Source organism: Anser brachyrhynchus (assembly GCF_964034855.1).
Source record: "Anser brachyrhynchus genome assembly, chromosome: 5".
NCBI classification, from domain to species: Eukaryota; Metazoa; Chordata; class Aves; order Anseriformes; family Anatidae; genus Anser; species Anser brachyrhynchus.
In genome coordinates, this window is record NC_137699.1 from 38,877,058 (window position 1) to 38,904,724 (window position 27,667).

Below are 27,667 nucleotides of genomic sequence, written 5' to 3' on the forward strand. Positions count from 1 at the left end.
ATATTGTTAAAGATTAACAATTAGGAATGGTTTCAAAGAATGGTTTTAAATAATTTGAGTATACGTTCAAACTGAATTTCTTATTTTCATTTTGCGCTAATATGGTCGGTAATTTTTAAAATGGTTCTAACTGTCTTTTGTGTGTTCAGACTTTGTTTTAGAATTGCTCTTTTTTATTTGCAGGGAAGTGAGGAGATTCTCCAGAGTGCAATAACTAATAAGCTCTGTTATTTTTCCACTGGAAAAAACATGGTGAAACAGTGGAGACTGACTTTGTAAGAAATGCTATACATTTCTACATCCTTGATTATGGTCTAAAAAGCATCTGATGCTGGTCAGCTGAATTGGTTGAACTGGAAATTCTTCCAGAAGAAGTCAATAGTTTCAAGTAAAAGTGTGTGTCATTAACTGATGAAAAGGATCTGCCTTTCAGGCAAGTTTTAATCCCTTCCAGAGATTTTTCAGTTATTTTAAAGAGTATTGATGCATACCTGAAGCAGTAGTTGTGGGCTGACTTGTAGAAAATGTAAATGGGGTTGTTGTTGAGATGCCACATCTAAAGATACTTCTGTTTATTGTTCCATTGACATCGCACGTTGCACTGAAACACCATCCCGTTCCATCTGTGGTGTTGTAGATGAGTTCGTTGTATTTATATGTGTTCCCTTCATAAATGCAGTTACATGCTGTAATTCAGAAGGTTTTTGTCAGTCATCTATGAAAAGATAATATCTAGTACTTCATTTTCTTATTAATACTTAATAGCTGTCTTACCTTTATCATCAAACTTGCACTGTAAACCTTCTAATGTGCATTCACTGAAATAAAAAATAGAAAAAAAAACACATCTTTTTTATTATGACCTGATTTTATTACTGTCATCTTTCTGCCAGATACTGGCATCAAGTATCAAGGATTGAACAATTGTGAATGAGAACTTGGTTGATTCAGTTACTCGGATTCAAATGGGCATGTTGCCTAAATTCCAGCTAATTAGTAACTGCTTGTTCCAGGCCTTATTTTTACACAGGCATCATAAAACTTTCACGACTCCTGTCATGAAACAGAAATATGCAATTTTCCATTACTGATTTGTTCATTTTTCCTTGTGCATAATTAGGCTGATATGTTAAGCCTTACCATAATTGACATTCATCACGTCTATATATCTTCCCATCTTCATTATCATAACAGTCACAGAGACTGACGCACTTCATCTGATCCTCATGAAAATACGGCTTGTCTGGTGGGCAGTTAGGGTAGCAGCCTGAAGCAAGGAAAGAGCACATATAAGGTAGAAAACATGCAAATGAGATACAGTCAGGAAAAGTTTTATTTGTTCAGAACGTGTTTGCAGGTCTTGTTTTTAATAGTCACAATTTTTGCTAATTATTTTTTCCAACAATCCTAAAAAATAATGCAGAGAACTAATATTAGCACAGCCCACAAGGACTTAGCCCCAGAGATGTTTTTAGCTCCATTTTCCAGGCTTTGTCTTCCTTCATGTGAATGCAATGTTGTTGAAGAGAATTAAATGGTGGAAAAACAGCTGATAGAGAAAATAGACTCCATTAAAGACAATTAAAAAAATATAATTAAATACACCCACTTAAGAGTACTTGCAGCTCTTTTTACCTTCTAAACCTGGCAAGTTATGGAGGCATTTTCCGCTTGGGTTCCTACAGGTCTTCATACAGGAGGCTCCACAAGGTTTATAGTGCCATTCACATTCCCCTTGTTGATTATAGTAATCACAGAACAGTGCTAAGGAGAAACAGAAATTTGGATGTGTTCAGAAAAGAACGACCTCTTTTGATTCATGTCTGTTCATCAGATCCCTGATATGCTGCTTGAACAGTCTTGAAAACAGACTTGAAAACCACGAATAGGTGAAAGTGTGAGCATCGTAACAGTGCAAAAAGTCTACACAGTAAGATTATAAGGCATGTACATGAGATACCCAGAGTGTGTGTTCAAGCATATAAGCAAGGCATGACTGTGTATTTACACTCTCAGGAACAGTGTATATAAGATAAAACTCACGACAGATTGATGGGGTTCTCCAGGCTATGCAGACACCAACTTCACTACATGCTTGAGCATAGGCAGCTACTGCTGTACAGAAGCAATCACAGTCTCCTCCAGAGTCACAGGCACAAGCATCTGTCACACATGCCTGGTAATATTTTGCTGGTTCAACCTGTTATAAAAAAGAAGAGTTATATTATACATCCTGTCTTCTAAATTCTTTCTTAGTTTTGCTAGACTAGTTTTCTTAAAATTGTAGCATCTCAGAAGGAAGACCTACATCAGTAATTTCTTTTTATGTTTATATACACTGTTAAATACCAAAGGTAATGCCAGATAATATATCCAAATCATCTATTGACACAGGTTTAGACATCTAGACTTGTGTTCCAATGAAAGATTAGATTCATGTTCCCAAGCAGTATTAGGCAGCCCCCCTTGAAAATGGTCTCTAGCAGTGGAAAGAACTAAGGTAATACGAAGAGCACAGAGTTATTCTGCATTGTTGATATGTACTAAGTGTCAGTTAAGGCTATGCTGATCATAGAATCACAGAATCATAGAATCATTAAGGTTGGAAAAGACCTCCAAGATCATCTGGTCCAACTGTCCCCCTACCACCAAATATCACCCACTAAACCATGTCCCTAAATACCACGTCCAACCTTTCCTTAAACATTCTCAGGGACGGTGACTCCACCACCTCCCTGAGCAACCTATTCCAATATGCCTGACTACTCTTTCTGAGAAGAAATTTCTCCTAATTTCCAATCTGAACCTCCCCTGATGCAACTTGAGGCCATTCCCTCTAGTCCTATCACTAGTTATCTGCAAGAAGAGGCTGAACCCCATCTCCCCACACCTTCCTTTCAGGTAATTGCAGAGAGCAATAAGGTCTCCCCTGAGCCTCCTTTTCTCCAGACTAAACAACCCCAGTTCCCTCAGCCGCTCCCACAGGACTTGTGTTCCAGACCCTTCACCAGATTTGTAGTCCTTCTCTGGACATGCTCCAAGGCCTCAATGTCCTTCTTGTACTGAGGGGCCCAAAACTGAACACAGTACTCGAGGTGCGGCCTCACCAGAGTTGAATACAGGGGGACGATCACCTCTCTGGTCCTGCTGGGTACACTATTCCTGATACAAGCCAGGATGCCATTGGCCTTCTTGGCCACCTGGGCACGCTGCTGGCTCATGTTCAGGCAAGCATTGACCAACACCCCCAGATACTTTTCCTCTGCACAGCTTTCCAGCCACTCTGATGCTTCAATACTACCCCAAAATGTTGTTATTGCATTGAGCTTGTGTTCTGTACATGGTACATGACTTTTATTCAAGTCACACCACAGGAAATCCACAGTAATTCTGAAATTCTTCTTTCCCGATAACTGAAGGAATAAATATTCTTTTCCAAGTCAATATTATTTCCTATGAACTCAATGGCCTATTACTTTTTACAATTAGGGGCTATAAATCTGTCCCATTGAGCAAGATTCAGACTGAAGTTTTTCAGACACAATTTGAAATGAAATATGCTGGCTAAGGAATGAGGTATGTTTGGCAGAATTTTTGAGGATAGCCTTCTTTTTAGCTTCAGTAATGCACATACTTAGTCTTCACAGAGTAAACACCTGCAATGGTAATACCTGAGAGTGACAGGCAGCAAAGACATTGCTGTTGATGAGGCTACACTGCTTTTCTGACCAGGACTTTCGATAAGGGTTGGTAGAACATGGGTCCTTTATGATGTTAGCATCAGGACATGTAGAAGATACTTTCCAGCTGTTTCCAAACTCTAGGACATTCTCTACTACAGACAGACTCCTTGTAGTAAAGTCATTTATGCCGTTGCCATCATAATTTCCACAGAGGCCACAGATCTGGCCCTGCAAAAGGAAATAAAATAATGATGATTGTGAGAAAACTTGAAGCAAAATCTGAAACTGAAAGAACACCTGAAATTCAGCTCTTAGAGTGGTGCCATTCTATTCTAACTTTCCCGAACCTTCTCATCCTTTGAAGATACAGGTTTAGATATTTTGGAAAAACAGCCATCTCTTTCCTCAGCAACAGAACATGACCACTAAGGCTAGAAACTACTATTGACTTTTCTTCTTTTAAATCTGAAAAATACTGGCTTGGTCATTTTCTCCTACCATCTTTGATGTACATCTTTAACAAGGAAATGAGGACTCAACTGATGACACAGCTGACTACACTTTTAATTTATGCCTCGTTTTATCCAATAAATGTATGTATAAAAGACAGTCTTACAGAGCTATCATAAATACTACCAGTCCAGCCATGTAACCTACTAATTGAGTCTGTACTGTTATGACTGCAGACAGGTGGAAAAAGAAATGACATTTTCCGTGCACATCCAGAAGTAGCTCTCATTCCAAATTTATGGGTATGTAACATAGTGATAGGCTACAATGGATCCTATGATTTCTCTATGAATCTAAGGTGCATACTTTCCATATTGCTACTGTTCCTATAATATGCCAGTGGGCTAGGCAGCAAAAGAACCTATGGTACTAAAATGAACTTTTGTACCTAGTTCTAAATTGCACTTAGATTTGTGTACACATAATTGAAATGTCACTGTGGTATTCAGTCAGATAGCATATTCCTAATCTATGACAGTTTTTAGTTCTTACATACCATAAGCTATAAGAGCGAGCATGACAACAGGAATATATTTTCCTTATCACCAGTTCAGATACATGCTTGAAAAATCCATGATAGAGTTTTACAAAAGGCTTTCACTCATAATATTTTACTTCCTTGTTCTTGAAGTACAATAATTTGATTTGTGTATCACTGTGTACTGGAAACAATGGATTACTTCCGAGATCAAGACTACTCAGTTGATTTCTACACATGTAGCTATGTAATTTTAATTAGGTCTGATAGTCTTTACTGAGGTTCACTGGGTAATTTTAATGAAGTCAAGTCTGCAAAAGCAGTTTGCCAGCTCAAGTTCTGTCAGGCCAAATAGGCACTATACACTGTCTTAGTAGATCCAAACAGCAGCAAGATGCTGCAATGGCTTCCTAAGATACCAGAGGAATGTAAAACAACATATGATGTATGTCCCGTAGGAATGTGAGAGACATCGCCTGTTCTTGGGATCTTGGTTAGGTCTCACCAAAATTCACACCCAGTACAAATCTACACTTAAACTGCCATTGAATTGCTAGTTCCACACCTTAAAATCAGGGCTGAGCTTGATGAAGATGCTGGTTTTCTTGTCCCACATGAGAATCAGTCCGCTGGTGGTCTCAATTACCAAGTACATACCCATATAGCGGACTGTGTATGGCACCTCACCATCTTGTCCTCTCTTTACCACACTGACATGCTCCTCACCAAGTATCAGTTCGTAGCTCTGAAACAGGAGAAAAAGGTGATTAGAAATGAATCCAATAGCTACAGCTGTGCTATTAAGTATGTTTTCCCACTTTTAAGAGTACTAAAAGCAGTTTCAATAATGAAAATTAATAATACAAATGCAATAAATCTAAATGATATGGTTCAAATCTCAGGTTCCGTAAATGGTGGTAAAAATGTATTTTAAATGGTGTAGATTGAAAAAGGGTTTCTCGGTAGTCATGGGTGAAATATATTGCGCAGAATAAAAGAATATTCTGACATGATAGGTCAGATTTCTGCTAAAGACAGTTTTCCTGTAGAGATGTGTTTTGCCCAAGGGTAGTATAAGATAGCTTTGTAAGGGTTGGAAGTGGAAAAGACAGAAAGCTAGGAAGTTCTACCAAATATTTCACCTGATTTTGATTTAAGCTTAATTTACAAGTTGACTTGCTTTTTAAAACATTTTCTCCAACTTCTTTGCAGCGATGGCTATTTGACTTCTCCTAAGTCTTACACAGATACAGAACAAAACTGGTCTGTATGCAGTACCTACTTACCTCTAGGAAAACTTTGATAGATTTTGAGCAAGTTGTCCCAGTGTTGCCACAGGGAATATTTTCAGTGACAACCCGGAAGGTCCCATTGACTGTGCCACTCTTCCCACAGTGGTCCTGGGTAGAGAATAAAATTTAAGAATGTATCATTGCTGTAGACAGGATCAAGACTACATTACATTTTGTTATTGCGATTATCAGTACCTGGACTAGTGTATATTCACAGTTTCCATTGAAGCTGAATCTTTTGTCATCAAAGGTGATATAATGCCCATCTCCATAAACAGCACAAGTACCCAGACATTGATCTTCGGTGCATTCCCACATCCTATCCTTGCACACGCTAGGAATGAGAATTAAGCATTTTAATAGTAAAACAACTCACTGTTCTGTGTAGACGTCCTTAAAACTTGGTATTTGTTTGTCACCTGATCCCTTGTAAATGTTATATTTATTCTGCAGTTAAAATAGTCTTTTACATTTCTCATGTGAAGAATTAAAGCAAAGTTCTGTTCTGCTATTCTGAACTCATGATCTGCAGAATAGGATAATACTTAATGACACTGCAGTCCCAAAGATTTCCTTCTGTTCTGTGTTTTGGCCATCTGCCTACAACAGAAGAAAACTTGCTAATACTACTGAATCCAAAATTAAATGATCCATCAGTTGATGAAATGCATAGTCCAAATCTTTCCTCACTGCTGAACTACTTAAGATCTTTTAAAAGACAAATGGAACAAGATGATGGAACCAGGAATGCCACTTCCCAGGAAATACTCACCAGGTATTACAGTCAACGTTGATCTTTTCCCCAGGCTGATACATGGCTTCGTTGTGAATACATGGACATTCCTCTTCAGGAATACAACCACCCTTCCCATCTAACACAAGCCCAGATGGGCACACACAGCCAGATATACACTGTGTGCTATACTGGAAAAGTCAGGAGGAAGATATAATTTCAGAATGAAATAATTACAATAGACAAAAGAAGATTAAATTATTATACAATGTCTTTGTATTGCCTTATTTCTGCCCAGCTTAAATAAGAGAGGACAATGAAGTACTAATAGGCCTCTAGAACAAAGAGGAAGTTATTAGCCATTGATTTAATAGAATATAAATCTGTTAAATGTTTTATTTATTCTACTCCTGATTGCTGTGTTGGAGTGTGTGTGAAATTTGAAACATATTCAAATCTTACGTCTTGCTCTTGTTTGCTGAAGAAGACTTACACTTTGTAAAGGGTGAACTGTGATTGAATGAATGGAGCTTCAGAAAGAAAATAAGTAAATTTTGTTTGTTTGTTTGGGTGAGTTACATTGAAAACTGATTTATCAGATTTGTGGTACTTCTTTACAAAATGTAATATGGCTATCATATACCTCAATGGAGTGATAATTATATATAATTAGGAGTGCAAGAAATTCACAATTGCATCGTGGTATGGGAAAGAATGATTGCTCCTGGCCATCTTACAGCAGGTAATTTTCTCCTAAATCAGTAAAACATGTGGCAAAGCCCTTGATATTTTTACTACTAACTACTGTTATATGCAGTAGCTGGAGAAAGTTTGACACTGATCTTAAAATTTAAATTGGATGTTACTTTATTACATTTTGGTCTAAGGATCCTGTTGTTAATGCTTCATAACAAGGTTCGGGGATTTTACTATAAGAACAAAGTATCTGTGTTGTAAATTCACACTAGAAGAGTTAGATCAGCAATGATTGTAGCACCAAGGCCAGGGACAAAACCTGGAAGTGCCATTTCATCCTGCCGTGACATACTTACACACTTCATATCCAGAGTCTGGCAACTTTTTTGACATTCTGCACCAGTTGTTCCTGCAGTGGTGTTTGTGCAGTCAAAGTAGACCATGGGAGATTTACAAACTAGAGGAAGGAAAAAAAATGAGAGCAATAAGAAATGGCATGGGGTTTAACCCACAGCAGTAGCTGTAAAAAAAAAACATCTAGAAATTCTTGGAATTTTCACATTTCAGTTAGTAGGGACTGCTGTCCCTATTCAATCTGCTAAATAGGAATCCAATTGTAGATTCACTTCAGAGCACTGAATTCTCAGAACTTCCCACGGTATTTCAGAAAAAAATATCTTTTAGAGCAACATGATTTACCATGAATCTAGGTTCACTTCTGCCTTTTACAATAACTGCTGCACTATAACTATAAAAGAAAGACTTCTATTATTTAAAAATCCATTAAGAAGTATCAATTGTATCAATTATTTCTGTCCAAAACCTGGCACAGAAAAAAGACAAGTGGAAGATTTTTTATTTTTATTTTTTACCTGGAATTGGATCAGGTGCTCCAATGCAATCCAGTCTTCCCTGTGTGCAGGTGCTGTAAGAAAGGGAAAAATATTTTTTTTTCCTCTCAACCATGTATTGAGACTGAGAGCTACTTCTATCTTGACAAATTTCAGTACTTTCTAAGGAATACATTGAATTCAAGAATGCTATTTTGCAATCCTGGGAAAGAATTTCTCTCAACACCACTACCAATGGTGCTTTTATATGATATCCATTACTGCTTAAAAGGAAAAATCATAGCTTAAAATGGGTGTATGTCTCTGCTTGTTGCTTACTTTCTCATTAGATCTCCCGTTGCTGGTTCTGTCATGTATTTTATGCTTGATAAATCACGGAATTAAATAAAAAATACACCTAAATACAATTGCTTTATTAATCTGGATGTATGCAGCATTCTTAAAAGTTGAGAAAAAAAAAGTTTATGAGAGCACTGTATTGAATCTCAGGCAGGGTGAGGCCAATTTAAATGCAGCATATTTTAATGAGAAAATACATATACTATTGCTTGAGCGCTTTGCAAAAGCTCCCCTTACCATACAAGCCCATTGTCATGGACAGCTTCTCCAAGTGGTATGGGAGATCCTCTGTAGTAACAGGGGCATTCATTAGAAGGCACACATTTGCCACTTTCATCCATGTAGGTTCCATTTATGCAGGTGCAGCCATCAAGCGGGACAAACTTAATGTTGCATGTGACATCAGGCTCACTCAGAGAGCGACAAGTGGGTTGACAAGAATCGATGTTATAACTGTAACTTAGGGATTTGGGACATGAGGTGGTGTATTTTGCTTGAGAGAGTTAGAAAAAAAATAAAGAATAGGTTTGTTAATTACAGATGCCAATTTTTGGTGGGAAGAAACAAACAGTAGGCAGTAAAAATAACAGGTAAACAATACTGTACACCTCTGCCTATGTTGTATCTTTCATATAAATGTATTTTTGAACACTTCCAGAGTTAGACCTGAAAAGCTACTGTACATGTGGAGTAATCCAAGTAATGTATGCAATAAAGAAAATATTTTTTTCAAGTGAAATTTGGAAAGACACCTCCATTTGACATTGCTGTTCATTGCTGAGACTTTTAAACTTCTGATGTATGAGCCAAGATGTCTCCCTGAATGTCTTCTGGTATGCTGAAAACAGACCTACCGGATCAGTGGAACCTGGCTTGAAGACATCTTTAATTTTCCAGTCTTCTGGTTAGTATTACTAATGCTGTTATTCCAATATGTCATATTTATCTCTACGACAACTTGTGATACATAAAGCTACAGTTAGATTCAAAGTTGTGCAGAAACTGGTGAAGGCACATCATTGACAACAGTCTCTTTCCTAGGAGAGCTGTCTCCCATCTATTTATACTTACTCTTGCTAGTAATGGATTGATTCTAAGGTAACAGCAGAGAGTTACTTCCAGGAGTGCATTTAACAAAATCCCTTCCTCAACACTTACCATGTTTGCCTAGAAATCACAATAAAGCAATCTTTGATCAACAGTTTTTATTGATAGGTGCTCTTAAGAAAGGGAATAGTGTTAAGTACTTACAACAGACATCAGACCTCCATCCACTTATCTGGATTCCTCTTGCAGCACAAGCTCTCACATAGGAAGAAAGGGCTGCGCACAGACAATCCTCACTGTTTTGACAGTTACATGTGTCAAACATGCAGTTCTAGGAATGAACAGAAAAATAAAGTCTCATTTGCATGACTGTCAATCTAAAAAAAAAAAAGTTATCTATCTGGTTTCATGCACAAATACTTCCTCAGATATGCTCAGTCACACTAACATTCAATTGCTTTCCAATCATTATCTAAGTTTCCTGGCTGGAGAGAATGAAGCTAATGGAAATACAATTGATGTTTAAAGTTATTATTGGGAAATAGTAGTTTTAAAGTCTGTTACATATTTAACAGCTTCATCTGAACCCATATTTATGAATATGCAGCACAATATCATACAAAGCTCTATTTACATTATGCAGTCTAGACACCATTTCATCAGCATCAATATCTCGATTCATAGTGAGAAGAAGGATTGGCAATACACTGACAACAGAATGGTGATAATTAGGCACTGAGCTTTCTGTGCCAAGTAGTTATTAATGAGATATGAGATTGGTGAGATAATTCACTGTAATATTCAAATAAGCATTTGATATGCCTTTATATAAATTTCCTACTATATGTGTAAGTCCATCCAGGCATAAATAGCTGCCTTTGCATTTACAAGCAGGTCAGGGTGACAAAGCCAAGCCTGACAATTGAAATAAAGTAATGTTACAACATAAAACAGAGACACATTGAAATGAAGAAGAGCAGTGCAGAAATGAAAAATGCAGGCATTGCATAAGACCAAGAGAGACATGTCTGTGACAGTGTCTTCCTGGTAGCTAGTTGTAATGATCCTATTTCTATAGTTTCTAAGGAGGAAAACAGCCTAACAAACTACCGTGTGGTAAGTAGAAGGATTCACTGCATAGTGACAATCAGCAAAAGGTCCTTCTCTGTCAGTTAGTAGTCCACACCAATGCTGAGCATATTTTTCTGTGAAAAGAACAAACGGTGCAAATGCTCATTACTCTTTGTATTTCATCACTGACAAAAACCCACTGCCCAGGTTTGTGAAAACAGTTCTGAAGTTACATCAAAACTCTCCTCCTATTTTTTTTTTCACTCAGCTTGTGGACTAAGGTTACTAAAACCAAAAGTGCATTGAAATGGAGTTGCTGAAGAACTTGAATTAAGCAATTTCCAAAGATGCTCCTGTGATCCACTCCTCTGACACACTTATGTTTCCAGGACTCTTCCTTTACCTCATTACCTATCCCTTTTGTTTTCACTGTGAATATTCTGATTTCTGATTTTCAACAAATATACAAGTCTTCATTCTCTTATCTTCTCTTTCTAACAGATGTGTTTTCATTAGTGATGAGGAAAAATAACCTAAAAAAAATCTAGAATGAAAAAAAAAAAGAGAAAACAATGTTAAGAAGTATTTACCATTATCAATGCTGAGTGCGCAAGGGTTCTCAAAACTGCTCTGGATATTAGGGCATGAAGCCTGAGTTTTCCATGTATTAGCAAATGCTGCTGCTGTTCCTTCAACTACTCCACTCATGGCCTTGAAGTCATCAGTTTGGACATTATTGAAATTTCCACAGAGACCTGTTGAAAAACAGTGAAAAGTTTATACTGTCTGTACTAGACAAAAGACATTAAGCAAGATGTTCTTAAATTTCATTCTTAAATTTCATTCACTTACCACAGGTTTGGTCTTTGAACTGAGGATCAATTCTAATGAACACTTGCATGATGGGTGTGATTTGGATTTCAAGCTGGAGACCAAAATTTGTCTGCATGATGATGAAGAATGATGAAGGTCTGAAGATGGTGACATTGGCTATAAAAGAAAAACGGAATGCTCATTTTCTGGATGAGGCTAAATGAAAGAAACAGTGCATGATTATACAATTCTTATTGAATTTCTATTGCAATTGTTGCAAATTCCTAGGTAAAATAAATACAATCTTTTCAAAAATTATTCAGAGATATAAATCAAAATGTACAGTTAAGAATATGCTAGTAGCTACCAAGTTGTTAACTTTATTCACTGTCTCAATATTAAGCATTTGGGGATTACTCTTGAGAGAATAAGAAGGAAAAGCTGTATGGCATGGCATTACCAAACAAAACAAACAAACAAAAAACCACACACACAAAAAGAAAATGGAACAAAAAAACACACACACACACAAAAATAATCTGTTTTTGTTCCTAAGCATACTTCGGGCCCTCACTCCACTGGACAGGGAAAATAAGCAGGATCTGGAAGTCAGAGGTATCAGGTAGTATCATTAGTTTTTGAGACATCAAAAGTCAAATTTATATCTGAGTTGTGGGAGTACAGCGTTAAGTTAAAACAAACAAACAAAAAACAACAGTAAGTAATCAGCTGTCTTTCATGTTCTGTTTTGGGCAGTGAGAATGAAGTAAACTTTATAGAGACCAAAATCAGTAGAGTGTAAAAATGGTTTACTTCTATTTGAACTCTCGCCTATGCTTGTACTGTCTCACTTTTATTTCTGACACCGAACTTCACAATTCTACTTTAAAAGCACTTGCACAACTCAGAAAATATCCCAAAGAGAACCAAGGTTAGGGCATGCAGGTTCTGAACAACTCCCAGTCCTCTCATCTTCTGTTGTTTAAGACAATGAGCAGGTGTAGAGTTGAAGTTCTGAGCTTATCACTCATACGCTGTTAGAGGAAAAAAAATACCTGCTGAGATGGGCAGCTGGGTGTAGATCAAGTTCACAAACACGCCACCGTCAGGTTTGACCACAATGAGCTGTTAAGGAAGAGGAATAAGAACCAGCCAGGTGAAGGATTTCTATAGTCCAAAGAGTAATAATAATTATGACTCCAGTGATATTAATTAAAGAACTTTTAGTTAAAGGGGATAGTTTTTGTGATTTCACCCCCTGTTCTACTTTGTACACTTTACTATTTTCCCTGCCAAAACAGAATTGCTTTTAAAGAGTCTTTCTCAACTCATCAGTGAATTTCATCATTTGGTTTCTATGAACACAACTTTGTGATGAATTACACCCCTTACTGTTGTACTTGTAGCTTGTAACCTGCAAGCTCATATTTTTTCATCTGATTGGCAGAGAAAAGTGTGTTTTTTCCTGCTTTTTAATGAACTTTCAGAAAGGCAGATTTACTACTTATTTCATTTTGATAATAAAATAAATTTATTTTCACTTAATTAAAAAGTAATGTACTTATTCCATATGTTGAGAGAGAAATGCAGTTCCCTGACTAAGACCTAGCTTCTTTGCTGTCTACATTTTTAATAGCTGTTTCTCATGCTTATTTTGCATTCTTACAGTTTGTCCTTTATTCATGCTGAGGGCCACTGTCTTTAAGCATGTTTCAGTGTCTGTCAGGCCACACTTGCGTAGTTCTGCCAGGATGGTGAATGTTTCATCTTCACAGTGCTGAGAAAAAGAAGTCAACTGTTATTTAAGGAAAGGCTAAATACAGAAGCTTTCCCTGTCAAATTCTCTCTCAACTCTGAAAAAAATATTTCTGTTTCTGGATTCTCCCGAATACTAAGCCTGCTTTGGCCTAAAATTCAGTTTTGCCTTTTGTAATGTTTAGGAACCAAAAAAGAATTTGAATCTCTTTCTGCATTTAATTGATAATATCCATATTCAGAGTTTTTACTCATGCTTAATTCTAAAGTTTAATTCAATTACACTGTATCTCTCATCCTTCTGGAGATGGTACCAAGCTAGACAAAAATTTCAGACAAAATATTTTTCAGGAAAACAGCAATAAAGATTGATGTTTTTTGAACTGAATTGTGCAAATAGGAAAAAAAGAAAGCAAAGAAGAAGCACAAGAAGCCCCCAAAGATCAAACCATTTCACTTGCACATTGCTGTAATGAAATGTTTTGGTTATAAATAACTTTTAATTTCTCTATTACTTTCGATTCATCTTTAGAACGGTTCAAAACCTAAATGAAACATATCAGTCGACTTGAACTGATTTTTTTGTATTTGAACTCCCTAGAAATGAATGAAAAATGTTAGTCTTATTTATTAAAGATTATTTTCCTTTTATTTCTCTGAACTGTTAGTGTAAATTTTCAGACTTGGCATACAATTTGGCCCAATGCCATAAAATACAGTAACAGGGTAAAATTATGCAACCCAGTAAGAGAGCTGGATTAATCACACTGAAGAATGTAGATTAACCAATAACTTAAAAATCAGTGCTCTTCAGCAATTGTTATATCACAGAATTGGAAACTCTCTGGAAACCACCATATACTGTTGCATGACATCATAATAGTTAACTAATAATAAAGTAATTTGAATGGCAGCATATGTTCCTGTAAGCATCTGGTTAAGTGAGAAGAAATTCAATGTATATATGCCAAACGAGGTAAGTTTCCAAAGTGTTGATTGAGATCACCTTTCCTTTCTACAAATGTATAAGGCTTTATCATCAAGTAATATCTCATTCCCACCTTAGAAAGGACATACATGCAGTCTCCATGGACATCATACTGTTTTTGATCGTATGTGGAAATGTGTGAGCCTCCCTCTACTGAACATATTCCTGGGCATGACATGTCTGTGCAACTCCATTGGCCTCCGTTACACGTACTGGAAGAGAAACGATAAAATTAGCTGAAATCAGTAATAGCAGTCCAGAGTGAAAGGAACTACAATGACATTAGGTTCAGCTATTTTAGTACTATTTTTCCTTCAATCTATAGATTAAATACACAGTAAGTCCAGGTTTAAGGACAGTAAGTCCAGGTTTATTCACAAAATATTGTGAATATGTGATGTAAAGCTTTAAAAGGAGTAACAGGTGAACTCTATAGCAACAAGTACTGGATGCATAATTGCTTGTCTTTTGCAACTAACATAAAGCACAATACCAAATTAAAACATTTTCTGTTTTGTTTTATAAATATGTCAGAAACAGAAATGTAGCCCCAAATCTACTCCTGATACAGAGCATATGAGTTTTCTGAGGTAACATGCTACTGAGCAGGTACTGGAACAAAAATTGTGAAACTGAGGTTGTTATTATCACCTCTTGTTTTCTGCAGAGAAAATAAATATTTGCAAATACATAAATTACTGCAACTTCATTCCCCTTAGAGAAGCCCAAATGTTTGAACAAAATAAACAAAGAGGAAGTACTTTAATTCACTGGTGAGAAATCTAAACATTGTAAATCCTTACTTTGATCACCTTGATGTTGAGTGCAAAGATAGTTAAGGTTGTTGCTAAATAAAACAAAGAGTGTTCTTTAGGGTTATTTTGGAACTGTAGTGGTCAGTTAAATACACAGATCAATTACCGATGATGTAATTGCAAATAGTAAACCATTAAACTCATTAAATATATTAGAGGAAATAGTAAGTTTAAAAAAAGAAAAAAAAAAAAAAAGAAAAGGTTACCAGGAATGGCACTGGTCTGAAAAAGAAGTTCCTGGAGTGTAGGTTTTGTCATTGTAAATACAAGAGCACTGTTGACGGGAGATGCAGCCAGAATTGTTTATGTCATCAAACACAGTTCCTTAAATTAAAAAAAAAAAAATAATCAGTTGAAGACATATTTCCTATGTTTGGGGAAAATATTTTTGTTTGTTTGCTTGTCAGTAATCCTAAATAATGTTTTGGAGACAGAGTTCCAGCTGTTGTGAATGGTCATGCCAATGCTGAGGACAGTAGAACTATGCAGACCAAAGGATTCAACCTTTGTATTCTTAAATTCCACCTGTTTTGAAAGAGGGAGTTACTATAGTACAGGTGGTGTGTTGAGAGATTAGTCTTGTTGTGTTTGCTGTTCTGCTTTCCTGCTTTCTAAATATTGCACGTGTACTGGCAATCAATTCAGATGTCTTTCCTCAGTTGATAAATGATAAATGCTTGTCACTTGCAGCTATGAAAAATGTAAATATAGGAGCTCTAAGCTCCATGGAACTTGCCCAAATCCTGTAGGTAGGCTGTTGTTTTTGAGGTCAAAGACGTGAGTATATAAGAACTTGCCTGGGGGGCAGAAACAGCCATCCATACAGTGCTCTTCACAAAACTGAGATCGTTCAGGATTGGTGCATGTGTCAGTGCAGGGGGAGCTGCACTCCAAGTATTCCATGTTGTAAGGACACGTCTTGGCTGAAATGTTAAAGAAAGAGAGATTTTTTCGTTCAGTCAAAAGTACTACTTGTTCACTGTATATGAAAAATATATGTGTGTGTGTGTTCATTTACATTTTTTCAGCTAGATGTAAAACCACACTGAACTGCAGATCCATCCCCACCTCTCAAAATTTGAATCCATGATCCAGATCCATGTTTTACAGTTGAGATTTGCTTTTCATGACTGTGTCTAAAGACTTAACTGGTCTGAACTGGGGACACAATTACTGGATTTCCAGGGACACCAAGATAATGACCCCAGACAGCTAGCGAGGTTTCTGTTGAAGGCACCTTTTTCAAGAATACCTGTATTGCTAGGGAAATGTAAGACTCAAGTTCCTAAGGCTTTATTATATTTGGATTTTTAAGATACCATTGGAAGGGCAAATAGTACACTAGGGGATTTTATTTTGGAACAAACATTGGTGACAGTATCAACAGCTGCACCCCATAATGGTCTGTGTTTAATTCAGTGCAAACAGTGGTGCAAACTACCAAGCAACAAGAGGTAAATAAGTGCTTAACCAGACAAACACCTGTGAAGACTCAATCAGTTAATTAATGAGGGTAAAACATGCTGTAGCCACCACGAGAAAAGGAGAGAAACAGGAATGTAAGCAAATGACCTTTCTTCTTTCCCCTTTATTTGCTTCTTTTATTGTTCCAGTTAATTCAATAGCACTTCAACTCTGAGTAAGTGTATCCATTTAAGTGTGTTTAAACCAGTTTGCATTAAAACCCTTAGTTCTTTTTCCGAAGTCTTCTTGCTGGAGCTTGTATATCAGAACCCTCTGGAGAATAGTCTTGAATTGCTTGTAATTTCCCGTGCATCTTTAGCATCATTTGAGAACATATTGTTTTTTATTTGTTGAGCATAAAGTAAGTCTATCTCCAGTGATACTTACAGCACAGTTTTGAGGTTCTCCAGTTCAGAGGTTCCCCACCAGCATGAGCGCACTGTCGGGAGTATTCGGCAAAGGTGTCACAGATACACGAAGCATTTTTTGACTCTTCAGAGCGGCACAAATCTTCTTGGCAAGCCATAATGTACTCACTAACATCAACTAGATCATTACATTCTGCAAATGAAGAGCTGGTCAATGTTTTCTGGCATATGTCATCCTTGGGAGGAAAAAAAAAAACTTTCAGAAAATAGAAAGGAGCAGATTTTTTTAGCATTGCTAAACTGGTAAACTATTCTTTAATAGAATTTCATTTCCCTCTTTACTTTCTGTTGTCCTTACGTCTTTTCCTATTGAGCGCTCTGAAGCTGTAGAAGGGTACAGATAAATTTGAAAGAAAAATAAACGAATAATCAAAAAGATCCTTACAAAAGTGTCTGTGCAATTATCTGGCAGGGAAGTAGTGGGATCTTCACAGTTTTCTGTTGGCCCATTCATTTTCTGCATATTCCCAAACTGTAAGACTGTCATTTTCATATCTGTGTGAAAGAAGTTTAATAATGAGGGGTTTTATTATCATTATTATTTGTTTGTTTGTTTAATTATCTTTTTCTCCTGTCAAGAATTTGGTTCAAAACTGGCCAAGGCAGCCAGCCTTAAGTCTTTTTCCTTTGATCATCATCCCTTCCAAAATAAACACTGACATCACTGTCTCAATATACCTCGCACAGCACCCTGGAAAAAAGAAAAACATTAGAAAACAATTCTCAGCCTATTACATATAGATGCAAACTAAGATTTTTACTGGAAAATAACAAACTATGATTCTATGAAACTATTTTCAGATAATATTGAGACCATGTAGGGAAGAGAGAAAATAATTAAAACAGGGATGTGGACAATGGGAAATGCTGAGGTATGAGGTTTAGGAAAAGACTCAAACTGAGAATGAACAAAATAATAGAGAGAAGATCATATACAGATTATGCAAATCAGGTGGCAAACATGGATGTAACTTGTGGAATGGCATTACATATTCAAGATTGTGATGTTGTGCCTAATAGGCTCATTAATTGTAAACCAGAAACTATTTCCTGGGCTTTTCAAATCAGAATCAATATGTTATTATTAGAAGCATTTCTAATTTTAAGAGAGAAATGAAGCAATAAATGTACTGACTAGACAATATAACTACCTTTTATTTTATTAGATATCTTTCTATATTTATTTATGTTATTAGTGAGAATCTGGCTTATCTTTATGGGGTTAGCTGATTAGGTAAATAAAACCATATCATACAAGAAATAAGCAGTCTGTTGTTAGCACAAGTATTATATTTACACTTTAAGTATTAAATGACGTTATCTGATCTCAGTAATATATATTTTGGAACAGAGATTGAATCATAACCTCTGGCTAAATCCTTTAACATGATAGGAAAGAGGAATGATGATGATGTTAGAGCTAAAAGAATGCAAAATACATGTTGGAGACCAGAAACCATGTTTTTTGTTATTTGGAAGACTTACTGTTAGAATAGAACTCATTGTAAATTGGAATGCCATTGAAGTCTCCACAAAGCCCACAGGTCTGATTAGCATATTTCTCATGCAGTTCCAGCTAAAATGATAGGCATTAAGTTGATAGAAGTTAGTATACACATTCTAAAATATATTCAAGATCACTGAAATCACCTGCATCTGCTGCCCTTAAAAATTTTTCATCAGAGCTATGTAAATTTATTTAGCAATCTAATTTAAACCTGGGGGATAGAATGAAGAGCTTGCTTGGACTGGATTTAGAACATATTCCAAGCTACTGATGCAGACATAAGTTTTCATTGCAATATCTAAGGAGCTCTTAGCCTTTCTCTCTCTATTTATTCTTCAGAAAGAAAATCAAATCCACAATGAAGAGAGAGAAATTCTGCTCAAAATTATATTTGAAGAGGTAAGTAGGACCTGTAATGATGCTAATATGTTAATGATATAATGTAAGTGGTTTTTCACCCCATTTTAAGCAGAAGTCTATCAATGAGAAGTAAATCCACATAATTTTCTTTAGGCATACCTAGATGCAAATCTGTCTTTATTAAAGAAGAATTGCTCAACAGTATGAGATGAGAAGGCAATAATAAACACCAAACAGGTAGGGATTAGCTTAATCAAAGGCATGCTCTTTGGGCTTTGAAGGTGTAGACAGGTCCAGGAGCTGTTCTTACCAGAATACTGTCATCTTCATTCCACATAAATATAACACCCATTTTGCTGACAACTTTCACATAAATGCTGCTTCTCTCTATTGTAATTCCAGCCTGGCTGTATGGCAGTTGAACTCTAGAAACAGGCAGAAGGAATACTAAATATTTTCTGATCCAGATGTTTGATAAAGAGAAAAAGAAATGGCTTGTGTGATCCAGCATCTATAAAGATTCAACTATAATTCAGCTGTGTTGAAAGAAAAGCAATTAAAAAATAAAATGGTCCAACACCATCAAATGTGGATTTGAATTTTGACCCAACTTCCCAGGATTTTTCATCCAGATTTTGTTTTTGAGTTAGTCTTCAAAGAAGTGATTGATTTACTATGAGTGGAATTAACAGCAACTTATTCATTATTTCTATGGGTAAAATTGTCAGATTTATTGAAGAATGCATATTTTTTTCCCCAGAATACAAGAAAGTACTTGGCCAGTTAGAAAAAAATACATATCTGTGTTTACCAAACAAGTGTTATGAATAAACTTACCTGTTGCTATCGACCATGACAACATCCTTTGTTAGCTCAATGGCTACACCTTCAAGTTTCATGGTAATACGGCTGATTGTTGGAGTATTTTCTACCACCGTACGTCTCATCTGGATGTTGAAATCCTCATAGGGAGTGCTGCAATGGGATGCAAAAACATAATTGCAGAGCCCAGGGAAGTAGAAGATGTCTCCATCAAAGGTCTTGAAGTGGAAGTTGCCCCATGTGCTGCACACGTGACCATTGTGAGCAGGGTTGGAAGCTGTGAATTTAAAATTAGCTGTAAAAAATGACTTAAAATTCCCAGTCTTATTGTGGCGAATCAACTTGTCCAAGGCTTCATTTTGTCATTGAATATTTTTCCCCTGCCCACCTCCTTAGTTATTTTCTGTCCATCTATGCATTATAAAACTAGTCACTATGTGTTCATTCTTATTCATTCTCGGTCTGCTATTCATCATATATACCCCTATAAATGGTCTTAGTTATGTACAGGTATTTAATTGTCCGTATTTAATCTGATATAACAGTTCAACATTACACTGTTTCTTAACCATCCTCTTTCTTCTCTTATGACCCCATGACTACCTTTACTAGTGCATTTCCCTGTTTGTATTAAGTTCCTCTGTCTATTTCCTCTAAAACTGAATACCCATTGGATACATTTAATTTCCTTTACTTACGTGTTATTATTGGATTTGTCAGCATTGTCTGGATGATGTTGACCTTAGATGAAACTGTAGCAGAAACTAGAAAAAAAATAAGAAAGAACACCAAAGCTAGTATAACAATACCAAAACTTGCATCTAAAACTGACCTAGAACGGAAAGACTAGCAAGTTAATACGACAGATCCAATGAAATAATGTTAAGCCTGGCGTTGTTTCACATGGGCCTTGGATCATATTAAAATTCAAAATCAGGACAGTTAAATAATAACTTGCTTTCAGCTGTCATGATCTGCATTTTCTACCTCATAGTTTTGACCCTTTTATGAAACTCTGTATTGTATTAGGAGAGGCAGAAAGTCACAGCTCTGAATATTGCAGTGTTTCAGACACACTGACCAATACAAAGGGTTAAGCTCTACTAAATTAGCCTGTTGCTAGTACAGAAGCACAGCTGTCTTCTAATTATACCTCCTCTGTCTGAGGAGGAAATAAAATTTTTGATTATACTTCACTCTCTATTATTTTTCTGTTAAGAGAGTGGAAACCCTTAGAAAAGACTACAAATCCATTGTACAGGATGATCACTAGTCATTATATAGCAAAAATCAATGAAGCTGGGTTACCATCTTGATTTCTCATCAACCACTGACTGTATATCTTGCCAAAGTAGTCTCAATTCCTGTGTATAAGGAACCAAATATCCTGCATGTATATTCCACTTTGGTTTTATATATACAAATTCATGCACATCTGCATGTGTTACACTCTCTATGAACATACATCTATTTTCTTATTCACCTGTTATTATGCAAATATAGCCATACTGCATGTTTAGTAATAGGTATCTAATAAAGACATTACAGTTCTTCTACACAGTGGCTTTCTAAAACATTTATCTTTAATTTACATCACTAGCAATTTGCTAAAGAGGTTTTTAGGCATTTTTATTGCTTAGTAGAGATGTGCCAAATAAATACAAATACACATGCACACAGTATAAACCAACGTACTGTTTTGTTCCTGCTGAACAACCTCAGTGTAGATACTTTCTGTTTCCTGCTGGATTTCAGTCTGAGCTCCTGTGAAGAAATAGTAAAAAGCATTTTAAGTACAATGTCCTATATCTGAACTTTTTAAGTTAAGCATTTAGATAGGATCAAAGGACCCAGATACATCTCCGTAAGATAGAGGGGAGAGTCCTTTGTAACATGAGAAAAAATGAATCTGACCCAAAGAGGAAGTAAAATGTAATTAGAGAAAGAGACTTTCTATTACAAATCCATTGAGTTTGAAATCCAAATAACCTTTCATATATATCTGCTTTTTTTTTTTTCCCTTAAAACTCAGTACAAGGAATTGTAATGACTGGATCACAGCCCTTATTTCACTGCTGCACTAAATCTCACTAATATGTGAAAATTGTAGCAAGAATTCACAAAATACAAGAGAGTCATTTATTAAAATTGCTGTGTAGAATTTACATAATTTTAAGAAAAAACACAGAACTGGTTAAAAAAAAAAAAAGGGATTTAGTGCTAGATCAAGTGATGGCTGCAGATACTTCAGTAGTTTCTTTAGTGCCTAAGCACAGGGCTTTTGCCTTTGGAGGCAATCCGAAGCCTCAGTCAGTGATCTAGATTTGCATGACAGCAGGATGCAATAAGGCACCCCTGACTGATGTGCATACACACTGAGCAGTAATCCAGGAGAAGTAAGCAGAACACTAAACCCAGTCTTACTCCACATGTTTTAAGCATCACTGCTTGACGAAAGGCTGCATGAGGACTGCCCATCTGTTCAAGAGCCTGCAGGGCGCCATAGTCAGTGTGTGCAAGAATGAGACACTCTCATACTTCTCTTCTAAAACACAACTGCTAAAGGAGATATTTCCTCACTGTTTTATACAACAGCCTGGCAGTTTAAGCATTCACCCAAAGAGCAGGAAACCTGGTCCTGTCCCTCTCTCACTCTGAAATGGCTCAAATTCGTGGCTTCTCTGGAGAAAACCTTAAGCATCGGGCTGTAAGTCTATCTGATTAAGGATTCTTGCTAACCAACCTGAAGCTGAGACATGGTGCTGAAAAGAGTGGGATGATGGCAAAGGTGGGAAAAGCAGGACATGTGGCCACATGATTAAGGCACTCAGCTACATCTAAACTGTCTTACTCGTGCTCTGCCTCATGGATTATTTTTGTATCTCTAGTTAAATGGGTACTGGCTCAACTACATGAACTGTCCTCCAGATGAGTTCTCCTCTCTATTCTGTCTCCACGAGTTTTGAATTCCTTGCCATGCATGGCTCAACTGGAAGAGGATATACTGGCAAGGAATTTTGGGAGATGACAAATCAACACTTTCATGATTAGAAAACAAAAAAAACCAAACACCTGATCCTTGGCTCTAAGTGGTTTGGTGCTCTAAGCTCTTGGTTTTTATAAGTAAATATGGCAGGCATTTCCCGTTTAAGAACAATGGCTACAACTTTATCTTGCAAAGGAATCGATCCTCCCAGAATGTAAAAACCATGCTAAGAACATGTTGACTAACACTTACCTATAACATGCCAAGTCTTAATCTTCAGAGGACTTAGGCTATGAAATGACTAATAGCTGAATCCTGATCGGGATTATGTGAATGAGCACTCTTGGTGTCTAGAGAATTTGTCAGTTGAAGAGGAGCTGGCTGTGTAATTTAATTACATCGCCTTTCTGCTCATACAATAGATGGGGAGAGTCCACAGACTCAGAACTGGATTTGTAACACCCATCTTACCAAATAGGGAAGGATTTCTAATGTAAATGGTGTCCCTGCCCACCATGTAAGCAGACAGAGTACTTGATCCCAGAGCCGAAGGATGCCTGCCTGAAGGGATTAAATACCCCACTCCAAAAGAGGACCCCAAGAGACTGTTGGCTTTGGAGGAGAGGGTTCTGGGCAGCCTCACCATCTTTAGAAGTTGTCCTAGTATCTACAAAAGTTTATTCTCAGACCTAAGCTTTTGTTCTTTCCTCATTTATCTTTCTGAGTGACCACTAGTGACGTACAAAGAAGTAACTTTATGTTTTTTCCACTTCCTCTTTGTCTTTCAGTATCACAGATGATATGATTATGTAAATACATTCATATCATTACAATTGTTGAGAAAATCTAAAAAATGCCTCTGTAAGTCTCAATAATAGGCCAGAATTTCCTCTCACGCAACACCTAGGAACTTCAGCAGGTATAAAATCATCCTGACTTCATGTGAGAGCCAACCTATATTGTGAATGTTTTTTTTTTTCTACTGTGAGAACCTTCGTAACAGAGCAAAACAGTATATACACATATTTTGGTCTGTTAATTTTTCTCAAGGAAATAACATGGTCTTTTGTTTATTTAGCAGATATAGTTTTCAAAGAAATTCTAGCTGCATTGGTTTATCTAGCAATTGCACAATGCCACATTGTTGACCATTATAAAAATAAGTGCCTCTCACTTCCAAGAATATGAAAGATAATTTAGTCTTTGATTATTTGGAAACTGAGCAAATCATTAGGAATATTTCTGGATGCACCTTGCCAGGCCTATATCCATCTGCCGATCCAAATACACAATTCCCCTTACAATCAATTCACAAAACTTGGAATTTGACCTAGAATATAAAGTCAGGCACAAAATGTTTGTGAAGACAGCATGGAATTAGGTCAATATTCTGTAGTCAGTCAGGACATCTGAAAATATTTTTCACAGAGTGAGATTTGAATGAAGAGGAGTTCACTGGACTTGGTCTAACCACTATTCATTTATCAAAGCAATTTGTCAGGTTAGCATTGCACCTTACAAATAACTTGCTTGTTCAGCGAAGGGCTGAGGATGATATGGCTGATGTTGTATAACGCTAAAAGTGTAAGCTTACACTCGAAGTGACTGTTGTATTTTTTGCTTAAATCAACTTACCACGTTTATCAACTTATACGTGTTTATTTCATAAATATGAAGTAGCCAAAATTATATTTGCACTTGTCAATGTTTTTAAAATGATATGAAATATAAATTCAGAGGCAATCTGAAGATTTTAAAACGTTAACTGACAGGGCAGTAATTACTGTACACGAATGGAATTGACTGAACAAGCTTGTACTCATGCAAGTAATTTCTATTTGAGTGGTCTGATTAACTGAACAGGACTTAATAAAATCTGACAAGATCAGCCCTGATTAATGTAATATTATCAGGAGAAAAAAAAATCCACACACACAAAATGATGGATTGCATACATCAGATAAACCTCCCAGTCCTGCTCATACTCAAAACCAACAATTTACATAAATGTCACACCTAATGTACTACCAATGTACAATCATTACTGAAAATCATTGCCACATGAATATACCCTTCCAGTCTCTTTTGCAAAAGGAGCTGCAAGAAATCTTGAGGAATCTGATACTAGCTCCTAGTTGGTGGAAAAGAATGACCAGTGGTCTGGTCTAGCAATGGGGAAATGTAGTGTTTTAAATTGCATAAAAAGAACATAACATTCATAATCAATCTCACTACAAAATACAAAAGAAATAAAATGCTTTTGTAAGGCATAGGCAGTACTGAACAACTGGCACTTGAATGAATGGACATGAATAATGGTTCTTTTTGGTTTGCTCTGCAAGACTACCTTCCAAATGTAGTTATATTCAGTGGCTTGAGGGAACATTAAACTAATCAGCCCAGTTAATAGGCAGACACTAAATATTTAATGAAAGTAACATACAAAGAAGTCTCATTTAAGTGCAACCATTTTTTAAGTGAAAAAACAAAATGAGTTTAGTTGCTTAAAATATATTAATACATCTAAAAAACAGCAACAGAAAAAAACCCAACTCCTTACCTGTCTGATGGATACAGCAAACTGCTAACAGAAAAGCCCATTCTGTTACCCGTATCCTCCTGCCAAACCCCATCTTGAGTGGAGTCTGGCACAAGGATGCTGGGTCTAAGGTTGGTCAGGAGGAGTAGTTCACCTGTGTTCTCTCAGTCTTATATAGCAGGTGACTTTGGCTTCAGTCCCAGATTGATTCAGAGAATCTAGAAAGGTGGGGTTTGGGGGATTTTAGCAAATGAACAGGTAAACAGAGGATGCTCTTCCTTCCTCCGCAACTGGCCAATGGTATTTGCATTTTGGGAGGAGTATATAGATATACGTATGTATATTTTGTTAAGGTTCAGTCTAATAAAGAAACATAACATGACTGCAAATAAAACACAACTCATCCTCCACAAAAAAAACAGGTCCTGGAACAAATAGAGTTTGATGTTGCTTTAGTTATGCAGATGGTATGTAAGTAACTATTCTAAGTTTTTCAATAGTGACAGGCAGCTCCTGGGCAAAACAAAACAAAACAACAAACTGCTGATTTCTGAAGTCAGAGAAAGTGTGGAGTATTTTAAGTTGGGGAACCCAGCATTAGGGAGTCACTCTGTGTCTTTGGGGGCAGCTAATCTTGTAAAAAGAACAAATAACCTTGAAGGGTCCTGCATGATCTCAGAGTCACAATGCATGTATGCCATGAAAAGCCCTGTGTAGCACTGACAAGCATTAGGCAGCTATCTAATGAACAATAAGGCAGCTTTAGCTGGACTGTATCCTATATTTGTTAGAGACATGTTCAGACCTTGCCATCTGCTTCTGAATTGTCTGCAGAGTCTAATTTTGCCTTCTTGTAGAAAATAGCAGGAGTAATTTCAGACAGTCAGCCAGCTTCACCACAGCTTCATAGGACAGAAAAGTTAGAATGATAATGGCCTGCGATCACATTATTTCAGTACCTTTCCTGTGCAATTCCATTCATATCCATGGAGTCATGAGGCCTACACATTAGAGAAACAAGCAATGAATCAGTCCTATAAGGGTTAAATAAATCCTTAAATATTTAACAGTAAATATTTAACACATTTTTTTTCCCTGATCATTGATTTTTTGCAGTTCTACTGGGTTATCATTTCATAAGCATGAATGAATGTATACTTCACAAAACAGACAGGATTGCTGTTTCATGTCCCCTTCTCTTTTTAGCTTGACATTAAAGATAGTTTAAAGATAAGTTGCTCAGGGCAGATTTTTCTCTCTTTCCGAAGTCAATAGATCTTACTTTAACTTGGTTAAACATGGACAAAATGTTCAAAGTTAGCAATACAATTCTTTTAAAACTGCTGTTTGGCAAAAACAATGCAGAGTCCAGCACTTCGTGTGCGCATAACATTTGCCCTCAGTTCATCTTCATCTTCAGCCTCCTGCTGGTCTATAAGAATGAAGGTAGCTGCTGCTCAGTGGGGAATTTAGCAACAGGCACCTGGGAGATGTAATAGGGGTGGCTGAGCTACAGGAGAATTAAGCAGCTAACAAAAACATCATGCATACTAGGATATATAGAGATTGCAGAAAGGACTTTCTTTGAATAAAATGGGGCAGTATTACATTCTGCATGTCTGGCAAGATTTGGTTCAGCAATCTTTACTGATGTTTGTCATTTCTGCTGAAGAAGAAGACAAAGTTGGGAAGTTTACTAATTGTAAAATGTGATCTCAATTGGATGCCTAATTCCTCTGGGCTCTTACTGAAATCCTAACCTGTGATTATAAATTCATAAACAGTTCCTAAAAGAATAGGGGAATATAATCACATATCCCATTCAGGTGTTACTCAACTGACTTGTGTCAATTTCTTGTCAGTTCATTTACAGTCCATATTTCCACTTTTGTTTCGAACTAAATATAGTGGATCCTCACCCACTCAGTATTATAAAATAAACCAAAAAGAGTACCTTTATAGAGTGTTTTCTGGACTTTCGGATTGAAATCAGTGGTAGCTTATTGTGGCAATGTTAGGGTACTTAAGTCAACATATTAGCCTGCTATAGTATGGAACATGTTCCCTATCGAAATATCCAGGATGTTTAATGAAGTTACATCTTCATAATCAGCAGTAAGCTGTTTACACACCCTAGATCTATATCTTCATGCTTCAGCAGACCAGGAGAAAAGAAAAGACTGGATTTCCTGCCCATACAACATTGTTTTATTCTGTGCCAGTACTCATAATGAAAGTAAATTCATCTGTACATACAGAAGGCAAATGATATCTTATTTACATGACCAGTTAGATGTATTAAATAAATATACACCAGTCTCACTTAAGAAATTAAACAAGCTACCCATCATACTAGGCTTTCAGCAGCTACTGTGCATATACCTGTAGCAATGGGCTACATGTGGTGCTCAAAAGTAGCAGAGCTTTTCTTCTGCCAAACTTGATGTCCCATGCATAGCTGAGCAGTGGATCCCCTTCTTTTAAATTTCT

General features: G+C 36.6%; 1 protein-coding gene and 1 long non-coding RNA gene across 2 annotated transcripts in view; one reads left to right on the forward strand and one right to left on the reverse strand.

The window, feature by feature from the left end:
• Positions 1–25,351, reverse strand: part of LOC308196708 (uncharacterized protein) — a 47,086-nt gene extending 21,735 nt beyond the window's left edge. Inside the window, exons 1-30 of the mRNA XM_080596107.1 lie at positions 25,199–25,351; positions 21,348–21,416; positions 20,351–20,416; positions 19,668–19,929; positions 19,141–19,255; positions 18,449–18,539; positions 17,349–17,458; positions 16,923–17,139; positions 15,869–15,994; positions 15,278–15,395; positions 14,330–14,468; positions 13,180–13,290; positions 12,569–12,638; positions 11,553–11,690; positions 11,291–11,455; positions 10,740–10,834; positions 9,834–9,960; positions 8,820–9,075; positions 8,265–8,317; positions 7,749–7,849; positions 6,736–6,887; positions 6,159–6,297; positions 5,958–6,071; positions 5,237–5,416; positions 3,672–3,911; positions 2,044–2,200; positions 1,636–1,764; positions 1,141–1,267; positions 775–818; positions 492–686 (exon numbers count right to left, since the gene is read on the reverse strand). Coding sequence (XP_080452233.1) covers positions 492–686; positions 775–818; positions 1,141–1,267; positions 1,636–1,764; positions 2,044–2,200; positions 3,672–3,911; positions 5,237–5,416; positions 5,958–6,071; positions 6,159–6,297; positions 6,736–6,887; positions 7,749–7,849; positions 8,265–8,317; positions 8,820–9,075; positions 9,834–9,960; positions 10,740–10,834; positions 11,291–11,455; positions 11,553–11,690; positions 12,569–12,638; positions 13,180–13,290; positions 14,330–14,468; positions 15,278–15,395; positions 15,869–15,994; positions 16,923–17,139; positions 17,349–17,458; positions 18,449–18,539; positions 19,141–19,255; positions 19,668–19,929; positions 20,351–20,416; positions 21,348–21,416; positions 25,199–25,271 — 3,979 coding nt within the window. The 5' untranslated portion in view covers positions 25,272–25,351. The remainder of the gene's footprint in view (positions 1–491; positions 687–774; positions 819–1,140; positions 1,268–1,635; positions 1,765–2,043; positions 2,201–3,671; positions 3,912–5,236; positions 5,417–5,957; positions 6,072–6,158; positions 6,298–6,735; positions 6,888–7,748; positions 7,850–8,264; positions 8,318–8,819; positions 9,076–9,833; positions 9,961–10,739; positions 10,835–11,290; positions 11,456–11,552; positions 11,691–12,568; positions 12,639–13,179; positions 13,291–14,329; positions 14,469–15,277; positions 15,396–15,868; positions 15,995–16,922; positions 17,140–17,348; positions 17,459–18,448; positions 18,540–19,140; positions 19,256–19,667; positions 19,930–20,350; positions 20,417–21,347; positions 21,417–25,198) is intronic.
• On the forward strand, positions 16,001–19,719 carry LOC308196713. The gene is made up of 4 exons (XR_013952362.1): positions 16,001–16,630; positions 18,810–18,869; positions 18,984–19,067; positions 19,591–19,719. It is a non-coding gene; the product is annotated as an uncharacterized lncRNA (long non-coding RNA).
• Positions 25,352–27,667: the final 2,316 nt, after the last annotated feature.